The sequence below is a fragment of the Gopherus evgoodei genome, chromosome 1 (genome assembly GCF_007399415.2).
Source record: "Gopherus evgoodei ecotype Sinaloan lineage chromosome 1, rGopEvg1_v1.p, whole genome shotgun sequence".
Taxonomy (NCBI): domain Eukaryota; kingdom Metazoa; phylum Chordata; order Testudines; family Testudinidae; genus Gopherus; species Gopherus evgoodei.
In genome coordinates, this window is record NC_044322.1 from 158,674,090 (window position 1) to 158,696,020 (window position 21,931).

Below are 21,931 nucleotides of genomic sequence, written 5' to 3' on the forward strand. Positions count from 1 at the left end.
GGATGAGTTCCCATCTGTCACATTATAGGAGTTGTGTTAATTTGTGCTTGCAGGGGCCCTGGGTAGATGCTTGAAGAAGGATGGCTTAAGTTGTTTCCATATGCCAGGGACAGATTCTGTGCTGTACTTTCTGGGAGGTGCAGCCCAGGGGGCAGTGGTGGCTTTACATCACCGTTGCATCCTCTGGCTTCTGGGCTGCTGCTGGGGTATTTCAGCCCCTGGTATAAATTAGAGCAGCCCTGCAGCAGTCCAGAATCCCTTGGAGTACTCTGCACTGTGGGTATGTCCCCTCCCTCCATATCTGCCCTGGTGCAGTCTCTATGCTAGGGTCTGGTGAGGGAGGCTGCATAAGTCCTATGCTGCTCCTATTTTAGGGGTCTTCTCCAACCTCTTGCAAGTCCTGTATGTTGCCAGAACTGGGGCCAGAATCATCCCCTTTACTCTTGACATTTGGATTGGCAGTCAGCTGAGAATACAGCACGCTCAAGGCTTGTTGCTTCTCTGTGGCTGCAACAGTTACTCTTAATGGCTTATATATGTTGGGCCTGAATTTTACCTGGCTTCTTCATGGCTACGCAAGGGTGAGCAGGGCAACAAGAAATGTGTCTTCTCCCATAATACCCCCTTGCCTCCTGCACAGACGCCAGACACACAGTCCTTATGAGTCCCTTCAGCACAGAGACTACTAGAGTCCAGTGCCATTGCTAGCACTAGACTTAGTGTGGGATGAAAAAAAGATGGGTGTGGTCCCAGCTCTGACCACAACCGCCAGTGGAGTTGGCTCTGTTCGGTGGCAGAGGATATCATTGTGCCTTCTTTAAGGGTGGCACTCCAGGAGGCATTGTGCCTGCTTGGGATAATTTCATGGTCCCACTGGCTATTAAGACACATTGTTTGGCAAAGAGTAAAAATTTTATTAAGATGATGTTTAAAAAAGTGAACGGTATGGAGTTTAAGTGTAGAAGTTTCAGGTTATCAGGGAATAACGTACAGATTATCAAGGGGTGTGAAGTTCAATTTAAGATCGGATGGCATAAGGAATACATCGTCTGCAATATACTACAATGGAGTCTCACCTTTTCTCTCTCAATAACCTCTCTGTCGGATTTTATTTTAGAGTGTGCTTTACCTGTGGCCTGATCCTTTAAAGTGTTGTGTAACCTCAGCTCCCACTGAAGTCAAAGTGCTCAGTATCTCTTAGATTCGGGACATCTCCTTTATCAGGATGTCGTCCAGAGGACAGATTTAACCTAATAAAAAGAATGATTGACGGCTGCTTTAATTGGTATAGAATTAGCATAAACTTTGTTTGACAGGGACACGAGGGGCCAGTGTCAGATGATTAAGAGATGCATAGCTAGGTATTAAAGTTGTGAAATTCTAAGCTGCTGTCTTTTTTAAATACAGAAGTTGTCAAAGATCAAAAGAAGAATGAATGAAATGCAACAAATTTCATTTAGTTCTTTTGATTCAGTATAGTAATTGTTATAAAATCTTCGCAGACTTTTATTTTTTTAAGTGGCCCTTTCATTTGTTGAGACAAGCAGCTTAATCAGGATGATAGGCTGCCTTCTGGGGAGTCCCAGTTAAGAGGATTCTGTTGCATATGGTGAGTGATCATGTAAGGCCAAATCCTGCTTGCCCTACTCATGTGATTAGTCCCATTCAGTTCAGAGGAATTTAAATGCTGTCAAATTGGCTGACTTTTACATGATTAATATATTTTGATTTATAAATTTAAATAAAATCTCTCACATTGTTGCATTCATATAGCTGTATGTGTATAACATGACATAAGTACATGTCTTTGTATCCTATATATTGAGTTTGAAATATGCATCAGGATCTAGCCATCTGTAGATGCTCATTGTAAGTATTGGATGCAGTTATTGTAATGATGCAGTTTAAGATGCAATTTAATCACCTTTTTAATTTTATTTTAGGCTAATGCTGATGTCACTGTTCAATGTGAGCATCAACTTGAAAGGCTTGAAGTACATTAGTGAAAGTCCAGGTTTTATTCCATTACTTTGGTGGCTATTGAACGGTAAGATTGTTACAACAGTTCAAATTGTGGACTTTTTGATAATAGCTGTGAATAGATACAGAGAATAGCTGAGAAGAAATTCAGATCTGTGACCTTGTTCTTTTTAAATTTTGTGAGCTAATAAAGGTTCAAAGAGAGAGAAATAACTGAAGGGATGAATATAAGTATTTCTATCAATGATACTAGTGTATAACATTCAATTCATGTAAGAGTTATTGATGGCAGTATCCCAATGGAGGAGGTGAGGAATCTGATAAAGCAAATGGAAGACAGCCACCTGCACTTGTATCTATGCACTTTAAAATAATATCTCTGATCTATGAGACACTATAAAAATGTAACTGCTGAAAAGTATGTTGGGTAAGGTCAGGCTTAGTCTTTGATCTTGAAACAAATTAACCTTTGCAACTAAATGCATCCCTGATGTGAGTCCAGCTCCCATTGATAAGATCTAGCATGGTCTAGTCAGTGGATGGAGCATTGGATTGAAAGTCAGGAGACTTAGGTTATATTCCCAGCTCTGCCGCTTGTGTGACCTCATGTAAGTAAATTCTCCTCTGTGTTGGTTTCTCTTCTCACGTGTCTTTTCTGTTTAGACTAAGCTCTTCAGCACTTGGTTTGTCTCTGTGTTTGTACAGTGCCTAGTGCAGCAGGGCTATTGTAGTACAAATAATAATAGAAGTTAATGGGAGTTTCACCTGCTGTTTCAAGGATCAGATTGACACTTGGAGTTGTTTGATCTATGATATTTCAATTAACTTAGGGATTTCCTATATGTCACATGGCTCTTGAATATATTTTTATGTACAAATTATGCACTCGGGCTCATTATCAAATAACTTTTTCTTCAAAGTATCACAGTTAATTACACCTCACAACATGCCTGTAAAATATCATACCCATTTTATAGATTTATACATAACTGGGGGAGATGAATCGCTCAGTGGAGGAACCTCAGTATATGTTTTTTTGCCATACAGTACAAAGAAACCTTACACGCATTGCTCCACATTTTCTTCTTTATGACAAACTAATATTTAGGTCGTTAGTCTAACAAAAATAAGGTGACTGAAGCTCCCAAATGTCCCATTCAAAAGACCTTGGTGGACTCAGTTAAACTTGCTTGGAGCTAGATAGTTGATGTGATTTTATTTTTTAATTAAAGCACGGTCACATAAGCAGACAAAGATGATAGACAATTGATAGTATTTAATTTGCAATTGTTGATGGAAAAAGAGGGTGAGATGCTGTTGTGCGTTCGAAAGATGTCTCTCATCTGTGTGTGGAGTGCCACTATTTTTTCACTTGGAAGGAGAGATTTCTTCTTTCCTGTCTGACTCTGGGAGACTTTTTCAAGATAGCAAAACTGATGAACTGATTCCTATTGTCATTAAATCCTTGGATATTAAGAGGAAGAGATCCCAAATAGATGAAAAATCTTTAGGAAGGGCTGAGTTTCCCTATCCCAATGTCTTTAGAAAATGGGAATGATGCCAAATGGCCTTTCTCACAACAGAAAAAAATTGTATTAGTTGTATCTGTACTAGACTATATAAATTACAAGAGGAAAAAAGCTAACATTTGACACACCTGCTGAAGTTAATGCTTCTCCTTCTCAGCTTGTTTTTGTACAAAAGTAATCCCTATGAAACAGTGCAATCCCAAAGGATCCAGTGGATAAGTAGTATTGACCATAATCTGAAAAAGGAACAGATCCTCAAATATAATTTTGTAAGCTTCTGTGGTCACATAGGCATCACTCACAGATCTCTAGGGGGTAGAAAGGGCAGCCCCAAGCCTAAATGAATTAATGAAGTAGCTCAAGTTTCCTCGTGGTGCAGGTAGGTTCTCTCCTCAAGTTCTCCCATCTCAGGGAGAACAATTTGTCTACGGTCATGGGAGGCTGACATCCTCTTGAGGACCTGTGTGATATGAGCGCTTTTCAAGGGCCAGTGTCTGTGGTGTTGTCCTGGATAATGCTATTATATTATCTGCAGATATAAAGAAGCTCCATCTTTCTCAACAACATACATTTCCTTTCTGATACAAAGCCTTTTGAGACTCTTCTGATTTCATAGTGCTTCATTCCTCCGAATACAACAAGTACGTCTCATCTTCTCTCTTACAAAGTGCTAGACCCAAGAATACCTTCCTCTGTTAATTGCCACATTAAGCATCAAGGAGAAGCAGTTGGCCCAAGCATTACTGATTGGGAGTAGACTCAGATTTGCCACTTCTCCTGGGCTAAAACAATTACAAGAAAAGGGAATTCATTGGGCTATTCTCTGTGTGACAGGGCACGACTCACCACTGCGGCACCTCCTGCTGACTGTCCTGGGAATTAGCTGGTGGTTGCCAGTGCGCCCTCCTCAGGTGGTGTTTTCCACATCATCATTCCTGTTTCCTCATCCAGGACTCGCATCCTCTTCTGGACACAGCCCTCTGGCTGTCCTCACTCAGTTCTTTCCCCCCTTTAGGGGGACCAACAGTCCTCCATCCAACCACTTGCCTCAGTAGCAATCTGCAGTTTAGGTTCTAGCCACTCATCTCAGTGGCAGACTGCAGTCTGTGCACAGGCCACTTTCCTCAGTGGCCAGTAGGGGCAAAAGAGAGGGGAATCTGGGCCAGTTCCCTCCTCCAGGCCCCAACTCAGGTAACCTATAGCCAACAGCCATGTACTGCCCCTCCTCCAACTCCACCATCTCCTTCCATGGGCTACTTCCCCACAGCCCTAGCACCTCCTCTGCCCTTGTATTAGGGCCTTAATTTGGCAGCCATCAGCCTGGAGCTTTCTCATACTCTACTGACCCAACCCAGCACTGGTCTGTCCGTGGTCTTTCTCCTTCAGCAAGTGACTGTCACCTTCTCTGCTCAGCTCCTTCTTATATGGGTCAGCCTTGCCCTGATTGGCTCCTCCAATAAACCTTCCCCTAATTGGCTGACACTGCAAGCCTTTTCCTTATTGGCTGCCTCCCACACAGCCTTCCCAAGGTTGCTTTAAAACTCCTTACATACCGGTGAGGGGTAACTGCTCCATCACACTCTGGTATTCCCCTTCATTCTTATCTCTTTTGTTATGGCTGATTTTCTTTTTTTGAACACAGCCAAAAGATTGGTGCTGTTGAATTTGGACTCAGAGGTGTTGCAGAATTTGGAGGGATTATTGCTGTGCCATATTCTGCTCAGCTCTAAGGAAATTACTCAGGTATTTCATAAAACAAAAGAGGGCAGGGAGCTCTTGAGTGTTCTTAGAGTTCTCTTCTCTCAATTTTCTCCTGAAGCTATCACAGTTCTATTTGAAAACTCTTATTGTTGATCCAAGAAGTTTCTGCAAATGAGTATCTCTGGATTGTCTGTGTGTCTCAGAATTTTTTGAAGATCCAGGTCCTTCTCATGGTAACACCTCTTTTAGAAGTCATCTTGGTTTTCTATTAGCTCTTATTAATCAAATCCTCTAATTCTTAGATTCTCTAATTGTCACAGTAGCCAACTCTCAAATAATTCAAATTCTTCAGACTTTGAAATGAGTTTTCAGAAGAGTGCCCTTATCCACTTCAGGACTGCATTCATCTCAGCACTCATTTAATGATTAAGTCTTCATCCGCATGCCTAAAAACAAATTCCTCCAAATCAAGTCTCTCATGAGTAGCACAGTGACTTTGTTTTTATTTATAAGAAATCTTAAAGGGTTCTAAACTTAATCTGATAAATATATTTTAGTGTTTCAGTCGACCATTAGTATAAGAAATAATTTGCGTTTTCTTCAGTGTTCTGTTAGTTGTATTGTGATAGTGCTCAGAGTTCCCAGCCGTGATCGAAGTCTCAGTGTGTGCTAGGTACTGTGCTTAAGATTTTACTTAAACAGCTGCCTAGCAGAGGTACATGTACAGTGCATCATTTTTCCATGTGAAAGACCTCTGTACTCTCACTTCCATGTCCAGTGAATAATCAGGCATGTTGTGGAAGAGATGGGCCAAATTCTGAGTTCTGATGTGAATCTAAAGTAGCACTATTAGCTTTAATGGATTTACAGGTGGAAACTAGTTTTGGCCCTAACAGATGGGGTTGCTGACTGGCTGATCTCCTCAGATATCAGTGAGAACAGTCCCCTGACAAAAGGGCAGATTGAACTGACATCAGTTATACAGGAACTGGAGTTAAAAAAAGAGAATATAAAAGAATGTTACACAGAAAAAGCAAACTTTCAGTATTAGGATTTGTTGCAGCATAGCTCATTCTTTGTAAATGCTTTCTGTGTTAGCGTTTTTCCCACTGCAGTTACTTTGTTTATTAAGTCTCCTCTTATCTCTTTGGCCCTATCAACAGTAGGGTCATTTTTCAAAATCTCTCTGCTACTGCCGACGCTGGTTCAGGTCTGATCTACAGGCATTAGGAATATAAGGAGCCTTTGTACGGGTGGGCCATCAGCTTGCCTCACCATTAGTTAGACTTAGTGTGATCATGGGTATTGAGATAGTGCTTAAAATGGGGGCAGCAGCTGGTGGCCCCTCCACACAAGATCTCCCAGGATTGCTAACTTTGGTGGTGCTGAAGTAGTGTTAGCCAAGATGTGAAACTTTTGAAATATTGTCCTGGCATAGGCAGAGCCTAAAACTCTATTGCAAATCATTTACGAACAATAAATACTGCATCCAGGTTGGCCAGGAAATGTTACAGGCACGTGTACATTGGATTCACACCACCCAGAGAGCCAGTTGTAGATAGGCTGTATCTCATTGATATAATGCAGTTACTTAAACTCTGCTGTAGGGAATAGTTCATCCAAGAGCACACTCCTAATGACAGATGTGACTGTAAAATCTGCCTGCTTTATCAGCTGTTTTTATCAGTGACTGAGTGCTAGTGACATCAGACAGTACTTCGTTACCAGTTAACAAAACGTCAGCACAGTTCCTTGCTAAAATTGCATCAGTATGTTATAACTGTGTTAGGCTTATGTTACACATACTGTTCAAGACCAAGACAAACAGCAACATTTTTTTCTCCTTAATGGTTAGACTTGAACATGTTAGCTAAGAAATGCATGCGCCAGTTGTTGGGAGGATGTGATGAAGTGATATGATTACAGCTAGGACTTTTTTTGGCTTTGTGTAGATAAAATTACTCAATTAGTATAGAAATGACTAATTCTGGAAGCTATTGAAATAAAGATAATGCTGAGTAATGAAGATTCCTGCCATACTTACTTTCCTTTTGCTTGTTCTTTACTAGAATTTATTTTCTTTTAAAAGAAAAATCCTTAATTAAACTGGGGAGACCAGAAAAACGGCTGTTGGGGTATGTTTTAAAATCCAAGTAGAAAATTACAAAAATATAATTATCCCTAACAAGCAGATTTACAAAACAATATACAGTCATAAGGTGTATATGTGTGTGTTTTAACATGTATCCATTTGTGTAACTCTTGGAATACATGTAGAACAATAGAAATCAGAGATGAGAAATACTGAGTTCATCTTATCTACACCTCTTCTGATGCAGCATTATATTCACCAAATGCCTAATATATTCTTCATTCAAGTGATTCAGCCAATAGGGATTCTGTGACTGCCATTGGAGACTCTTCCCAGAATCCAGTAGATCTCAATAGAAAATTTTCCTATTGTGCAACTAGATATAATTGTCCTTACCTTTGTTGCATAGTGTTATACCCCCTTAGGCAATTCCTCTCTTCCTTAGTATGTACACACCTCTAATGTTTGCAGATTATACTAATGTAAATGCATGCAGTATTTGCTAACATAGCACCTTTCATCAAAGGATTTTAAAGCAATTTCTATATACTAAGCCTCGCAACTCGTCTGTGAGGCACTAAATGCAGTAGACTTGTTTTATAGATCGACAAACAAACACAAGAGGGATGTGACTAACTATATCCAGTTCATTTCAATAACCTTCTTTTCCGCCTCACTGGATCATATTTTACTATCCTTATTCTCAGTACACAGCACCTTTCTCCATGACAGCCCCATTGCAAGTAATATAATGTTCAACCCAAGTAAAGGTAGCAGAACTTGGCCCTGTTAGAGAGAACAGTTTGGCTTTGTCATATTCTTTTTGAAAAGTATGTGTTTGGATTTCAGTCTCAATTTTACCAGAAATAAACAATAAAGTCTTAGAAACCTAAAGACAAAAATTGAAGACACATTTACAATCTTTTTCTCTTATTGTGGATAGATCTACAATCAGAAAAATAAAAACTTCTGAAAACGTTGGATTGTAGCCCATACTTTTAAGAGTATCCACTAAGTATGAGTACCCTACTTTCAGAGGTGCAGAATAGCTGCAGTTCTCTGTGACTTCAGCTGGAGTTATGTGTGCTCAGCATTCTGAAAATCAGGCATCTAGTTGTTTTCAAGTTGATCACCCAAAATTAAGGGACAGTTTTGGAAATTTTGCCATAAATGTCTCACTTAAGGTGACACAATATTTGGTAGCAAGCTGAAAATATGATGAGATGAGGGCTCCATTATGCTAATCACTGTATAAACCAGTGGTTCTCAACCTTTGCAGACTACTGTACCCCTTTCAGGAGTCTGATTTGTTTTGGGTACCCCAAGTTTCACCTCACTTAAAAACTTGGATTTCAGCTTCAGCCTCATGCAGTGGGGCTCAGGCTTCAGCTTACCCCCCACGTAGTGGGGCTTGGGCTTCAGCTTTCTGCCCTAGGACCCAGGGACTCTGACACTGGTCCTTGTGACCCCCTTAAAGTGAAACTCACATCCCACTTTGGGGTCGGAATCCATTGTTTGAGAACCACTGAAAATATAGAACTATATAAACAAGTCATCGGTGGAATGAAATTTTAGTTCGTATTGCCATCACTAGTGTTTTTATGCAGCCTGTTGTAAAACTAGGCAAATTTCTGGATGAGTTGATGTACGCCCTGGAAGACTTTTGCATGTCCCCAGAGGTACATGTACCCCCGGTTGAGAACCCCTGGTATAGACACATAGGTCTAGTCTACCCTACAAAGTTCTGCTGACATAGCTATGTCGGCTAGGGGTGTGAAAAATTTGCCCCCCCCAGGCAATATAGTTATGCCGGCAGAACTCAGTATAGATGCAGCTAAGCCAATGAAAAAGGTCTTCTGTTGGAATAGCTAATATGTTTCTGAGAGGTGGTGTTACTGTGCTAGCAGAAGAACTCCTTCTGTGAGAATACACAGTGTCTGCATTAGGGGCCTAGGCTGGCATAGCTATGCCAGCATAGGCTCTGTAAGGTAGACATAATCGTAGTAAGAGATTGTCACTGCTCTCATGAGCTTACGATCTAAACAGAGGAGGCAAAGGGTAGGAGAAAGAAAATATGTTACTCCATTGTACAGCTGGGGATCTCAAGCACAGAAAGATTGTGACCTGTCCTCATCACACTGGAAGTCTGGCAGAGTCAGGTTTAACTAACATAGTGTTAAAATTGCAAGAAGCCACCAGTGCTTAATGCCTGTTCTGCTGAACTGTTTGAAGTGCCAGTGGGAATTTCATAAAATTCTCCATCTAGACAAAGCTTTTGTCATTTCTTGACTATATTTCTCACCTTTCAAGGCCCTGTTCTGTTTCCCTATCCTGTTTGGTGTTTTCAACACCTCCCAATTTAATGTATGTGATGCATTAGTTTAATGCATTCTGCTTACCCTGATTTCAGATCATTAATAAAAGTGTTAAGTAAGCTGACTAATAAGAGAACCTTGCTCTAGCCCACTTGACACCTCCTTCTAGCTCAGGGCATTGTGATTTATCACTGCACTTGATTTGTGGTCCTACTGCAAGACTTCAATCCCCATGGCAATGCTGGTATGCAAATTAATTTCAGTTAATTTTTCTCAACGTTTTTATACAACACTCTGTCAAAGGCTTTCCTGAAATCTAGGTATGACAGTGACAGACATAGTAGAAATGCACAGCACGTGATACAAATAAATAGATATTTTAGCTACAAAATACATTAGAAATACAAGTTTGGAATATGCAAAATAGAGAACGTAAAAATAAAAGGAGTCACCTGGGTGCATCTAGCAAAGGCACAAACAGACCCCCTACAGACTATTGGGTATAATTAAAATAGAATCACTCCTAATATTTCAGTAGTAATAAATGCATCCTGTTCCTTTAACAATGGAAATCAGAATTAATTGTACATCTTCCTAGGCATGTTTTTCTGACTTGTTCCTAAGCAGTTAAACCAGATTTGTCCCACTACCATACAATCAAATGTACCAACACTTCAGTTTGTGTCAACTGAATTTTTAGCATTTGGAGGTATTTGAGGTTTCATTGAACTTAAATGGAATCTGAACTTTATATAGATAAAGAAAAGCCTTATAAGAATTGCAGAATGAGTGTTTTAAAACAGACTAAATAGTAATGGGACATAGTTTATCCTGCTCCAAGTGAAACTGCAGCAAACTGTAAATCTTGGTTACTGACAAAGTTGTTGATAAACCCACATATCTGTGGGATTTGCTACATTTGGAGTAAAGAAGAAGGGAACAAAATATTCCTGATGACCAGTTCCTGCCAACCAGTTCTTCACACAGGGAACTGAGGAGAGGTGCAGTGGTGGTTTTAAGCCACTTTTATATCTTCTCATATTCGGGGGCCAGGCAGCCCTAAAGGGCCATTTCAGCAGCTGAGAATAGCAGAACTTCAGCCACTCTTTCTTTACCCAGGGTCCATGGGGGATGGTGATGCAGAGCTATAATGTTAGTCCTGGCATGTAACAAGTAGCTGGAATCTTTTCTTCCTCACTTCTAGACCCAGATACAGAAGTGTGTCTGCATGTTCTCCGGCTTCTCCAGTCTGTGATTCTAGAACCAGAAGTTATAGCAAAATTAGCACCTGAGATGCGTGACACCTTGCCATTTCAACGTATCATAGCACTGTCAAAGAGCCGCAACGCAGAGCTGCAAACACTGGCGCAAGAACTGCTTGAAGACCTCAAAATCCTAGAGTGTGAAGTATAGAGACATAGTCGCTGAAGTATTACAACCTCAAATGTTTATGTTTTCTCCATATTTTTATGCTGCTAGGGTATGCAAAATATTTTAGCAGATTAAAAATATACATATTGAGTAATTAGTAGAGGTGGACTTGGATTGAATCATTTCTATATATCTAGTTACCTGTATCAGAATCCCTACCGCTAGCCAGATAACCCAATCCAAATAATACTTGGGAAAAAAACATATGTTGTTCGTTAGGTGCCTGAACATAATCCTAGAAGAGCTCCCAGAAGAATGACAGGTTTAATTTATTTCATAGGATTTTGTTGATAACGTGTTTCAAAAGTGATCCAAACCATATGACCTACTGGTGATACATAGGGAATAAAATAATTATCTGAACTATAGGTAGCACATTCTTTATTTTCAAGGATAGCCAACCTTTTTGGTCCAGTTCAGTCCATCTCTAATAATTAGTGTGCTAAAAGTCAACTTTGATGCTTTTTATAACTCTAGTGTTTCAGAAGACATAAGAAATTTCATTTTTATTGTTACTGTTTCTTTTCTCTATCCTTTCTAATCAAAGACAATTGGAATTGTGTGGAGTGTATTAGATTCTGCTTTAGAATTTTTCATTCAAATTCAGTAGAGCTGCTGGAGAACTGAGTTTGCAGCTGCCATGAATAATAGCAACTGAGCTTCCCATAGGCCCTGCAGAAGGGAAAAGATTGCTGTGGTCTCAGTATACCTAGTTCCGTAGCCAAAGAGGCTAAAATTAATTACTGCTGTGTTGTGAACACTGTTGTATTTATTTGACATTCTCATTATTTATTAGAGCTAAGCTTGCTTACCTCAATTTAAAAAAACCCAAACCAGCTATATTATATACTTTGCAATGCTATAATTTATGTGTATCAATAACACTGTCATTTCCTGTTTTCTTGTGTTTGTAACATAGCTTGCAATGTGACAATGTTGGAAACAGTGACAGATAAGATATATACTTTTACAGAAACAACAACTTCCTCTTACCCACTGGTGTTATGGTTCTTCACCGATGAAGCCGACACATTAACAAAAATGCAGCATTGGTGTTTTCTACATCATCTGTGCAGAAGACTGAGAACACAATCTTCTGAAATCAATTTTAGACAATTTTGTTGATGTGTCTTGCATCTGCACCATGCTACAGCATTTTTTTATTCTTCAGGTAGTAGCACAAGACAAAAAACAATGTAAAGCGTAAAAGTTCCATCCCTGTTCAGCAAAGCAGTTAACACAGGCTTAACTTGATTTGGGATTTAACCACAGGCTTAAAGTTAAGCACACATTTTAAGTGATTTGCTGAAGTGGGTCTCCAGTGCCACTGAACTCATTGATGACACAGCGCAGCATAATTGGTTACATTAAATCAAGTGCAAGTCAAATCAGATACATAAAAAGAATCCTGTAGCTACTTCTTTGTAATATATATACAAACTTGTTCTGTTTAGGGTGGAGTCCTTAGAATAAATGCATTTTGTCCCTTAATTAGCTGTTATGGCTAATAGGTCATTTTATAGCTGAGGAACTATAAAATGCATTAGATAAAGACATAGTTGCACAATATTACAAATAGTCAATGTTAGAAAATTTAGTAGAAATGGATGTAAAGCTCCTCGTTGCAGTAATTTGCCAACATACTAAAAAAATCAGTGGATCCTAATTAGCACTGAATTAACAAAATACAATATATAAGCTTCCCAGAATGCATGCCATAAATCAAAGGGTTATCGCAAAATATGAGACTGATATCACAAATGAGGTTAGATAGGGGTGAGTGTAAGAAAGAGATGCCAAGAGCACTTAGCAGGAGTTATATGATTTCTGATCCAAGAATATACAATACTAACTATGTGTAGATGTTGATCAGAGTAAAATCTCACACGTTATTAAAATACATTTTATTTGGATTTGTTTTCTTATCTTGACCAGACACCATCCCATGATAAAGTCAAAATGGTGATAGTCTAGGAAATTAGAGACTATCGACTCAAGAAAGTATTTAATTTTAAAGTATAGTAAAAGGCAAAAAACAAAGTCTAATCACATACTTTTCAGCTGAGCGGTGTTCTCCCATTAATGTTTTTACTCTAACCATTGGAAGCCGGTAAGCAGCAGAAAAAAAACATGTGAGTGTGTGTGTGTGTATGTAGGTACACTCAGCACTTCCATCCACATTGGAGGCTTTGGTAAAAACCTTACAACTTTATCTTGTCTTTATCTTACACTTTTATCATACCTAGTGTTACTAAAGCTGGGGGCTCACCATTTGAAGCACTATGTCAGTTACATCTGCTCTGAATTGAATATTTTTGTAGTGAATAGTCTTCATTTAGTGCCTTGATTTATCTCCATGTGACCACTACTGGAAATTAATCAGTTAATATGATAGTATCAGTACATCTCCCAACTTGCTTTCTCCAAGATTTAACTTGCTGGGGCTATGGGCCCCCATAGTCACACGTAATGCTATGGATCCACCAACTTTGAGGAAATGCCTATTTAGTTTTAAAAGTTTAATTATGCTATTTTAATAAATAAGTAAAAGTATAGCTGGCTCTGAAAAACTCACTGCATCTTCTGAAACACTTGAATTATGAAAAACTCCAGAAACAAACAGGAATAAAACAAATAATGTTTTAAGATCACTATTACATTTTAAAACAAGTTGTTTTTATTGACGTGTTCAACCTGTTTATTACAGTTCTTAGTGAAATTGTTGTTCATAACTTGGTTTTATGCAAAAGAAAAGGTATTTTGTTTGAGTTTTGTTGGTGCAAGGGAAATGATAGTTCAGTATATTGCTTTTTTCAGTTCACACAAAAAAAGTTTGAGAATCACAAGGGCTGAACTGTTTTGAAGTAAGATAAACCTGTTTTAAATTTGTTTTTCAAGAAAGCCTTCCCTCTTTAAATATTGTGGTGGAATAAATAGTGCCTTACTAGCAGTAGTACTTATCTATAGCTTTAATATCGTGTTGCTGTCTTTTTCTTCCTGTATCCCAGATTCAGTAGGCCCAGGAGTCAACCTCCTTCTCCAGATTGCTGAGATCTGGAAGCAATCTGTTACTGGTTACATTTAATAGAACCCTTTGTAGTGGGAGTAAAGTCTGATGGCTTCCAAACACAGATCATCTGACATACCCTAGTTCTAGTTGTTTTTGGTTTTGCTGTCCATTTCACTAGTAATAAAACAGGGCAAACAGTTTATCTTATCCAGTGTTACTAAAGCTGGGAGTCACCATTTGAAGCACTGTGTCAGTTACACTTGCTCTGAGTTGAATGTTTTTGTAGTGAATAGTCTTCATTTAGTGCCTTGATTTATCTCCATGTGACCACTACTGGAAATTAAATAGTTAGAGTATTGTGCCTCCCCCCCAAAAAATAAAATATACACTTTGGGGAGTTTATAAACAGGGGAAAGAAGCTGGCTTTACTGAAATAAACAGATGTTACTCAAAGGACTTCGAAGTGTGTGCCATTTTTTTCTTAAATTAAAAAGAGGAACATAGATAATATATAGTACATATGATATAGTAGCAACATCTTTTAGTGCTACTGTAATTAAAGATCTGTCAACTTATGCATTATAAATCTATGGTTTTATTTTGTTGTAAATGTTCCCTCTATTCTGAAACTTCAGGCTGTTAGAAATTTTAGTTGTCTAAAAAGAACTAAATGTTTTGGAAATTTATATTGTGCTTTGTGCAACAGTTTGAAAAGTTTTGGGGTTTTTTTCATATGGCAGATGATTAAACGCTTTACCTTTTTCTCCTCCAAAACATTAATTTACATAGGGCCAAAGTCAGCTTTCACTAACACTCATGTAAATCCAGAATAACACCATTGAAGCCACTTCTCTTGTGGCATACGGTCAGCTCCCGTCAGTGTTAATCAGAGTTGCCATCAAGAGGAGAACTATAGTTTGGTATTTGCATTGAGGACAGTGATGGAGTGACTCTGGATTTACACCAGTGTAAGTGAAAGCAGAATTTGGTGCTTACACTTAACATGAGCCAAAAGGTCAAAAATCTGTTGTAAAAATCCCTGTAGTAAAATCCCTATTTGCCTCACAGATCACAGTGTGCAATTAAAATTGAACTTTGCTTACTTGAAGAGGTATGTACCATGCACGTGGCAACTGAGTCATGCTAACTCTTGGAGAGTTCTGTGGGATCTGCTGGGATGCAAAGCGATGCATCATGGGGCATTGGGACAGGACCCAGAATGCCCCGCACCTCCCATTCCGCCTTCCCACAAGCCACAGCACCAGAATGGGAAGAGGTGCTCTGTGGAATAGCTGCCCAAAATGCACCGCTCCCAATGCAGCTACAGGTGCTGCAAATGTGGCCATGCCACTGTGCTTGCAGCTGACTGTGTGAATACATGGCCGCGCTTTCCAGGTCACGGTCTCCAGGGGCTGGTTTAACTCCTTGCGCTATATTTGCAAGTGTAGCCAATGCACTTAGAGTCAAGTTTTAAATGACCTAGGAATGCAGATACAAACATAGTTAGAACTTGGTTTGTGGCAACACACAACATAGGCCTTAATAATTCTGTTACAATCATGTTCTAACTCTTCTGGGGACCTGGGGCACCGACATCTATATTCTATAGCCTTGTCTGCACCAGATAGTTTGCAATGGTATATTTTTGGGGGTTTTTCCAGCAGAAACTACCTTGACTTCACCAACTTCACCAATTTTGTCTCTTTTTGGTTTGTCTCATACTTTTTATCAGAATAATTACACCTCTTTGGAAGTAACTTAGCTCTGTTTCAGTAGGACTTCTATAGGTAAAAGGTTCATGTGACTGTATCTTCGTGTTGGCATAACTATACTGTTACAGCTAGTTCTTCCACTGGTGCTCGACCCCTCTCTGCCCCAGCCCCGCCCTGACTCCACCCCATCCTGCCCCCCCTGCCCCCATTCCAACCCCTTTCCCAAAGTCCCTGCCCCAACTCCGCTCCCATTCTGACTCCTTCCCCAAATCCCAGCCCCACCTCTTCCCCGCTCCTCCCCCAGCTGTTTGGCGGTGGCAAGCGCTGGGAGGTAGGTGGAGGAGCTGGGATGAGGTGTACTCAAGGGAGGAGGAAGAGGTGAGGTGGGGTGGGGTGGGGCGGGGCAGGGAGCTTGGCTGCTACTGGGTGCAGAGCACCCACTAATTTATCCCCACGGGTTCTCCAGCCCCAGAGCACCCACAGAGTCGGTGCCTATGCGGGGCTGTAAAGATTAGGGATGCCTTAAGCGAGCAATTTGATGCTGAAAGCCGCCAGTAATGTTTGGTGCCCTGCACAGGAGTGAAGTGCAGTGGTTCCAGTGCAAGTAGGCATCTGTGTTTGCTATGTATGATACACTGACTTGCAGTGCCTGTTGCTTTCATGGGCTACAGTGTCTTTTACTTAATGCAATAAAGAATGTTTGCAAAGCCAAAAAAATCATTTATTGAAAAGAAACAACCGCTGGGGAAACACACATGGCATGACACATCTGTGCTGTGTGGGAGGAGGGAAGGGGGCGGGGTGGGGAATGAAACAGACACAGATTTGTGTATGTTGTCTTATCATAGTCAGCCTTCCTGTCTGGAGGGCCGTGCAGTGAGTGCTGCACTTCAAACTGGCAAAATGCATGGTGATGGGGCTTGAGTGCAGTGGGTAAGGGTTGTAGTTTGCAGGGCTGAGTGGTGAAGTTACAGGTGTTGGAGGCAGCGGGTGGTGATAAGAAACCAGATGTTGGGGAAAGTGGCTTGACGGTGACACAGGGGCACAAGGGAAAGAGTTTTGGGGAAAGGGCTGGGTGGGGAGGGGGCTGGCACGGATCTGGTCCATATGCAGTGCTATGAGCACCTACATCGAGTCTGCTTGGCACTCCATAATGCTTACGAGCTGCTCTGTGGTTTGTTGCCAGTGAGCTGCATTCTTTTGGCAGAGCCTCCTTTCGGTCTCCCGCCATGCTGGTACATGCCTTGCCAGTGTGGACACCTTGGTGGTTAGGGCACCTAGGGCTGATTTAATGTGCTCTAACTCACAAGTGTAGCCAAGGCCTAAGCTTCTAGCACCAGATCCCCTGCTGATGTAAATTAACTTCAGTGGAACCATCTCATGAATCCTCCCCTAAGCTCCAGTACAGACAGAGCTTGCAAGAAGCACCAGGGAAGCTGTTCGATGAAGAAATCCTTTAAAATGTGACCTGAATGACTGAAGCTTTTAAAACCAAGCTTTGCCAACCTATAGTACGTTAATGGTTATGAAAGCTTATCGGACAAAACTGAATAGGTCTAACAGAGCTCGGAGAAGTCTGCAGTAAGAGAGGGAGCATTCATGCACTGATACAAATGCTAGGCTAGAGCCTACTGTCAGAAAGTTGAGTGTAAAGAGAATAATAAAATGACATGAGTTCTCTGACCACACATGAGGAAACAGCAGAGACTGTGTATAACAGAACAAGAGTGAAATCAGACTTGGCCAAAATTTAAGTAAATGATCTTTACAATTGTCTCTGCAATGGACGAAGTGTATTTTACAGGGCAATGCCTGCTGACAAGCTCTAAAAGCAGCACCAGTAATAAAACAATATGAAGATTAATATAGAGAAGGAGAACTCAACAATTACTCAGGGCTTGACTGCCAGTAGGTTGCATCGCTACAACTTAAGGTGTGATTTTAAACGGATTTAAACTGGGCAAAAGAGTTGGTGAACATGCTTCCTTCAGATAAGTTTATTTTGGTTCAGTTTTAGTTGGCTAGGAACTAGTTTAAGCTAATCACCCAATTTTAACCAAAAAAAAAGTGTCCACAAATGGGTTTGTGTCAGTTTAACTAAACTGCTGTAAAAACAGGTTTTAAGTTAAACCTGTGACACTTTCTGATGCAGACAATAGCTGAGTGCTGATTGGCTATAAGATTGTCCTAAATAGACAAACATGAGCCAGTGGAGACTGACAGAGACCAGTAAATAAGGATGAGTTCGTTGAGATAACTCCTGAGTGTCATGAACCATGGAGTGAAATGCAATTTATAGTTTGATGGAAAGTGTGAAACCTTAGGATAACTAGCCCTGTACATTTTGCTCATCCTGTCACAGGCACATGAACACATTGCAACACCGATATGACATATTGACAGCTGGCAAAGAGCCCAAAGCTGCATTTCACTTGCATGTAGATGTGTAAACCCCCTACAGTCCTAATATTTACTTGTTCTTGTAGCTCTGTGTGGCATTGCAAGACCTAATTGTCCACAGCTGGCAATTGGGAAAATACATTGGACACTCCATACTGTGTACACGACAAAGAATCACAAAATCCATCCACGTATGTTATTAATCTGATAACAAGAAATGACCAGTAATGATTACTACTCATCCTGTATACTTCTTTCATTCCAGCAGTAAAGTTTATTCTGGCAGAGTAATAATCATGAACACAATTATTGCTCTGGTGCAGCAGAAATTTAATCTCTCTGAAATATGAAGAGCAGAGGAAAAATGAGACGTTCCCATTCCAGTAAGGAAGCCTTCACAGGAAGTCTCTCTAGAAATTATGTCCTGTGCTGCCCTGATCAGCCATCGAGCTATTCAACTCTAACAATGCTGACAATATGTAAGACTGCCCCGGAAACCTTAAGAGATTGCATGTCTGACACAGCCAGTGTCTCCAGTGCCCAGGCAGCTAATCTAGCAGCAGACAGATCTTGGTTAAGGAAGCAGGGGGAAAGGAGGTTCCCCCTCAGCAGCCTTGATGCAGTGGCTCTGAATGGCAGGAGACCAAAAGGTGCGGGACTAGTTACATAAGCAGCAACAGCAACCCTAAATGCAATCAAATATGAGGCCTCATCTAGGGATCAGAAATCTTAAAGTCAGCTGCTAAAAACAATAGACCTACTGTAACTGGTTTAGGGAGGGGGAGCATTCAAAGTTAGACTAAGAATGTGAGACCATAATTAAGCCCACATTAAAATTACCCACCAGGAGGAGCCAATTAATGAATAGTTTTACTTCATAGATGCTGTACAGCCAGAGGCTGCTCTAGGCATTTTGCCTCCCCAAGCAGGGCAGACAGGCAGCCTTTGGCAGCCTGCCTGCGGGAGGTCCCCAGTCCCGTGGATTCGGCGGCTTGCCTGCAGGAGGTCCCCAGTCCTGTGGATTCGGCGGCATGCCTGTGGGAGGCCTGCTGAAGCCGCGGGACCAGAGGACCCTCCGCAGGCATACCGCCAAAGGCAGCGTCCCTGCCGCCCTTGCGGCGACCAACCGAGTGCCCCCCCCCCCCGTGGCTTGCCGCCCACAGCACATGCTTGGCCTGCTGGTGCCTGGAGCCGCCCCTGTGTACAGCAAAGCCCCTCTGACTTGGAGCATATTGTGAGCCTTTTGCTCAGCACAGTGTTCTGAAATGCCACATGGCAATAAATGTTTGTCAGGATGTGGAAAGGGAGAAAGTGCTTTAAAATGGATTTTTAATTATAATGGTTTTTTAATCGTAACGGGCATTTTCAATTGTTAATGGATATTTTAGAGCAGGAGGCTGCTGGCGGTGGTGGCCATTGCTGAAAACTGATCTCATTTTCGATGTTGTCATTCATTATAAAGGGCCAAAGTAAGAGGCTGTAAAACAATTATCAGCCCTGCATTAACAATCAGAAATTTAACTTTACTAAACAAACTGTAAGATTTGTGTTTTAACGATTGAAGTAGGGTTTTTTAATCCAGTATTTGATTTTCTTGGAGGAGATGAGAGGTCCTCAGCTTCCCTACTAAGGGATCCTCTAATTAAGTGGTTCCCAAACTTATTCTGCTGCTTGTGTAGGGAAAGCCCCTGGTGGGCCTGGCTAGTTTGTGTACCCGCCGCTTCCACAAGTTTGGACGATCACAGCTCCCACTGGCAGTTTGCTGCTCCAGGCCAATGGCAGGTGCTGGAAGCAGCGTGGGCCGAGGGATGTGCTGGCCGCCGCTTCCAGCAACTCCCATTGGCCTGGAGCAGCGAACCGTGGCCAGTGGGAGCTGTGATCGTCCAAACTTGCGGACGTGGCGGATACACAAACCGGCCCAGCCCACCAGGGGCTTGTCCTGTCCCTACCCCTAAGCCTGAACCACCAGCCGGAGCCCTCACCCTCCACACCCCAACCCTCTACGCCAACCCTGAGCCCCCTCCCACACTCTGAACCCCTCAGTCCCACCCTGGCTACACATCACCTCTACATTGATGCACATAACAAAATTAATTCCACACATGCATGGGAAAAATTAGCAGGAACATTGAATTGAAGACTACTCCTGAAGCTCATCCATCTAGAGAAGAAATATAGTTTTATTGTTGAGGTGCTGGAGTGGTATTCAGTTCCCTGTTCTGCCACAGACTACCTGTGTGACCATGGGCAAGTCACTTAGTCTCTGTTCCTCAGTTCTCTGTTTATATAATGGGGATGATAATACTTCCTTTCTTCCACCCTGTCTGGCTTGTCAGGGCAAAGAGTCATTCTTCCTATATGTGTGTACAGTGCCTCGCACAACGGGGCTCTGAGCTTAGTTGGGACCTAGTGTAAGGCAAATGAGAAATAATAATGAAAGCTATCGACAGTGCCAAATGGGGCAGTTGCTACCCAGATATAAATGTTGATGCTTTTCACCTCAGTGGACACTGCCTTCACGATGGTATAGAAAACCAAATGAAAAAAGTGATGGGCAAATTTGTCCTGCCTAATTTCAATCTCACTCAGATGTGGTGAAGTTAAGTTAGGTGGTGAACACAAGGGTTTTAGAGCTGGTGCTCTGAAGTCAGATTGCTACTGCTTAGAGCAGCAGCTGTAAGCTACAGATGGAGGGCACCAGTGCTCTTACTCTTCCCCACTTCCCCAGGTGTAGATTGGGGAGGAGAGAGAATATCCCCAGCCTCATCTCCTTGGCCCCAGTGGAGAAAGCTGGGAGAACTCTGCGAAGATCCCAAGTTCAAGGAGCGAGGCAAAGAGGACAACCTTTTCTGGAGCGCCAACCCCCGCCACCCCAGGGATAAGAATAGGAAAGAGGGCAGTACAGTGCCTAGGTATGGAGGAGAGATATGACCCCTGTCCATGGCATTCGATCAACCTCTAAGCAAAATGGAGGAGAAGGAAGAAGGAGGCTCCATTGGCTTGAGAGAACCCATTTCCAGGAAGCAGGGTAAAGAAGGAAGGGGAGAAAGAGGGAAGAACTCGCTCTCCCAGGGAAATGGGAAGCGATAACCCCATCTGGGCAGCTCATGTTCCAGGGTGACAGAAAAAGACAAACTCTGGAATGCCACCAAATGTGGACACAAATTCCTGTTGTCCCTGGGAAGGCATTGGCTGAGGGTACGATTTTGCTCAGGACCAGGCCCTTTAAAGGCCTCTGTGCTCTCATTCATTCTCCAGCTGTGCTCCCTGGCCAGAAGATTCCTGGTGAGCCGAAGGACAATGATCTCCTTGAATAAGGAAGGCAGGGGTTGAACAGGCCTACTTCTTGCTCCTGAAAGACTTCTGGAAAAGGGAATGGGTTAAAGGCCACTGTTTCCTCTCCCACAGGACTTGTAAAGGTATGTTGGGGGGTGGGGGGAGAGTAATGCAGGGTCTGGAATTGTGTAAGATGACCATACGTCTCTGAAAATGGGTTGTCTCATTTATTTTGTAACTCCTACTGACTGGGACCTGAGGGAACTAGCTGAGTCTATGACATTGACAATGGACTGGCTGGAAATGAGTGCATATCCAGGATCTCCCTCTAGCAGGCCCATCTGGGTTGTCATCTGTCCAGATTTTCCCAGGATCATCTCTCTCTCTTTTTTTTTTTTTGGTTATGTATTTTACTGAGAAACCTGGCAGGGTGATCAGCATGCACTGTTGGGTGTCCAGTTTTATGGGCTCAGGATCATCCCAGA

At 41.7% G+C, this 21,931-nt stretch overlaps 1 protein-coding gene across 5 annotated transcripts in view; it reads left to right on the plus strand.

Annotated features, from left to right (window-relative positions):
- HSF2BP (heat shock transcription factor 2 binding protein) overlaps positions 1-21,931 on the plus strand; it is a 99,757-nt gene that overhangs the window by 43,480 nt on the left and 34,346 nt on the right. For 3 of the 5 annotated variants that reach the window (XM_030576753.1, XM_030576762.1, XM_030576772.1), the window contains exon 7: positions 1,944-2,047. In XM_030576753.1, the coding sequence (XP_030432613.1) occupies positions 1,944-2,047 (104 nt within the window). Of the gene's footprint in view, positions 1-1,943; positions 2,048-10,821; positions 13,703-21,428; positions 21,510-21,931 lie in introns of those variants that run through there. The other 2 variants (XM_030576780.1, XM_030576744.1) reach the window with 2 other exon arrangements.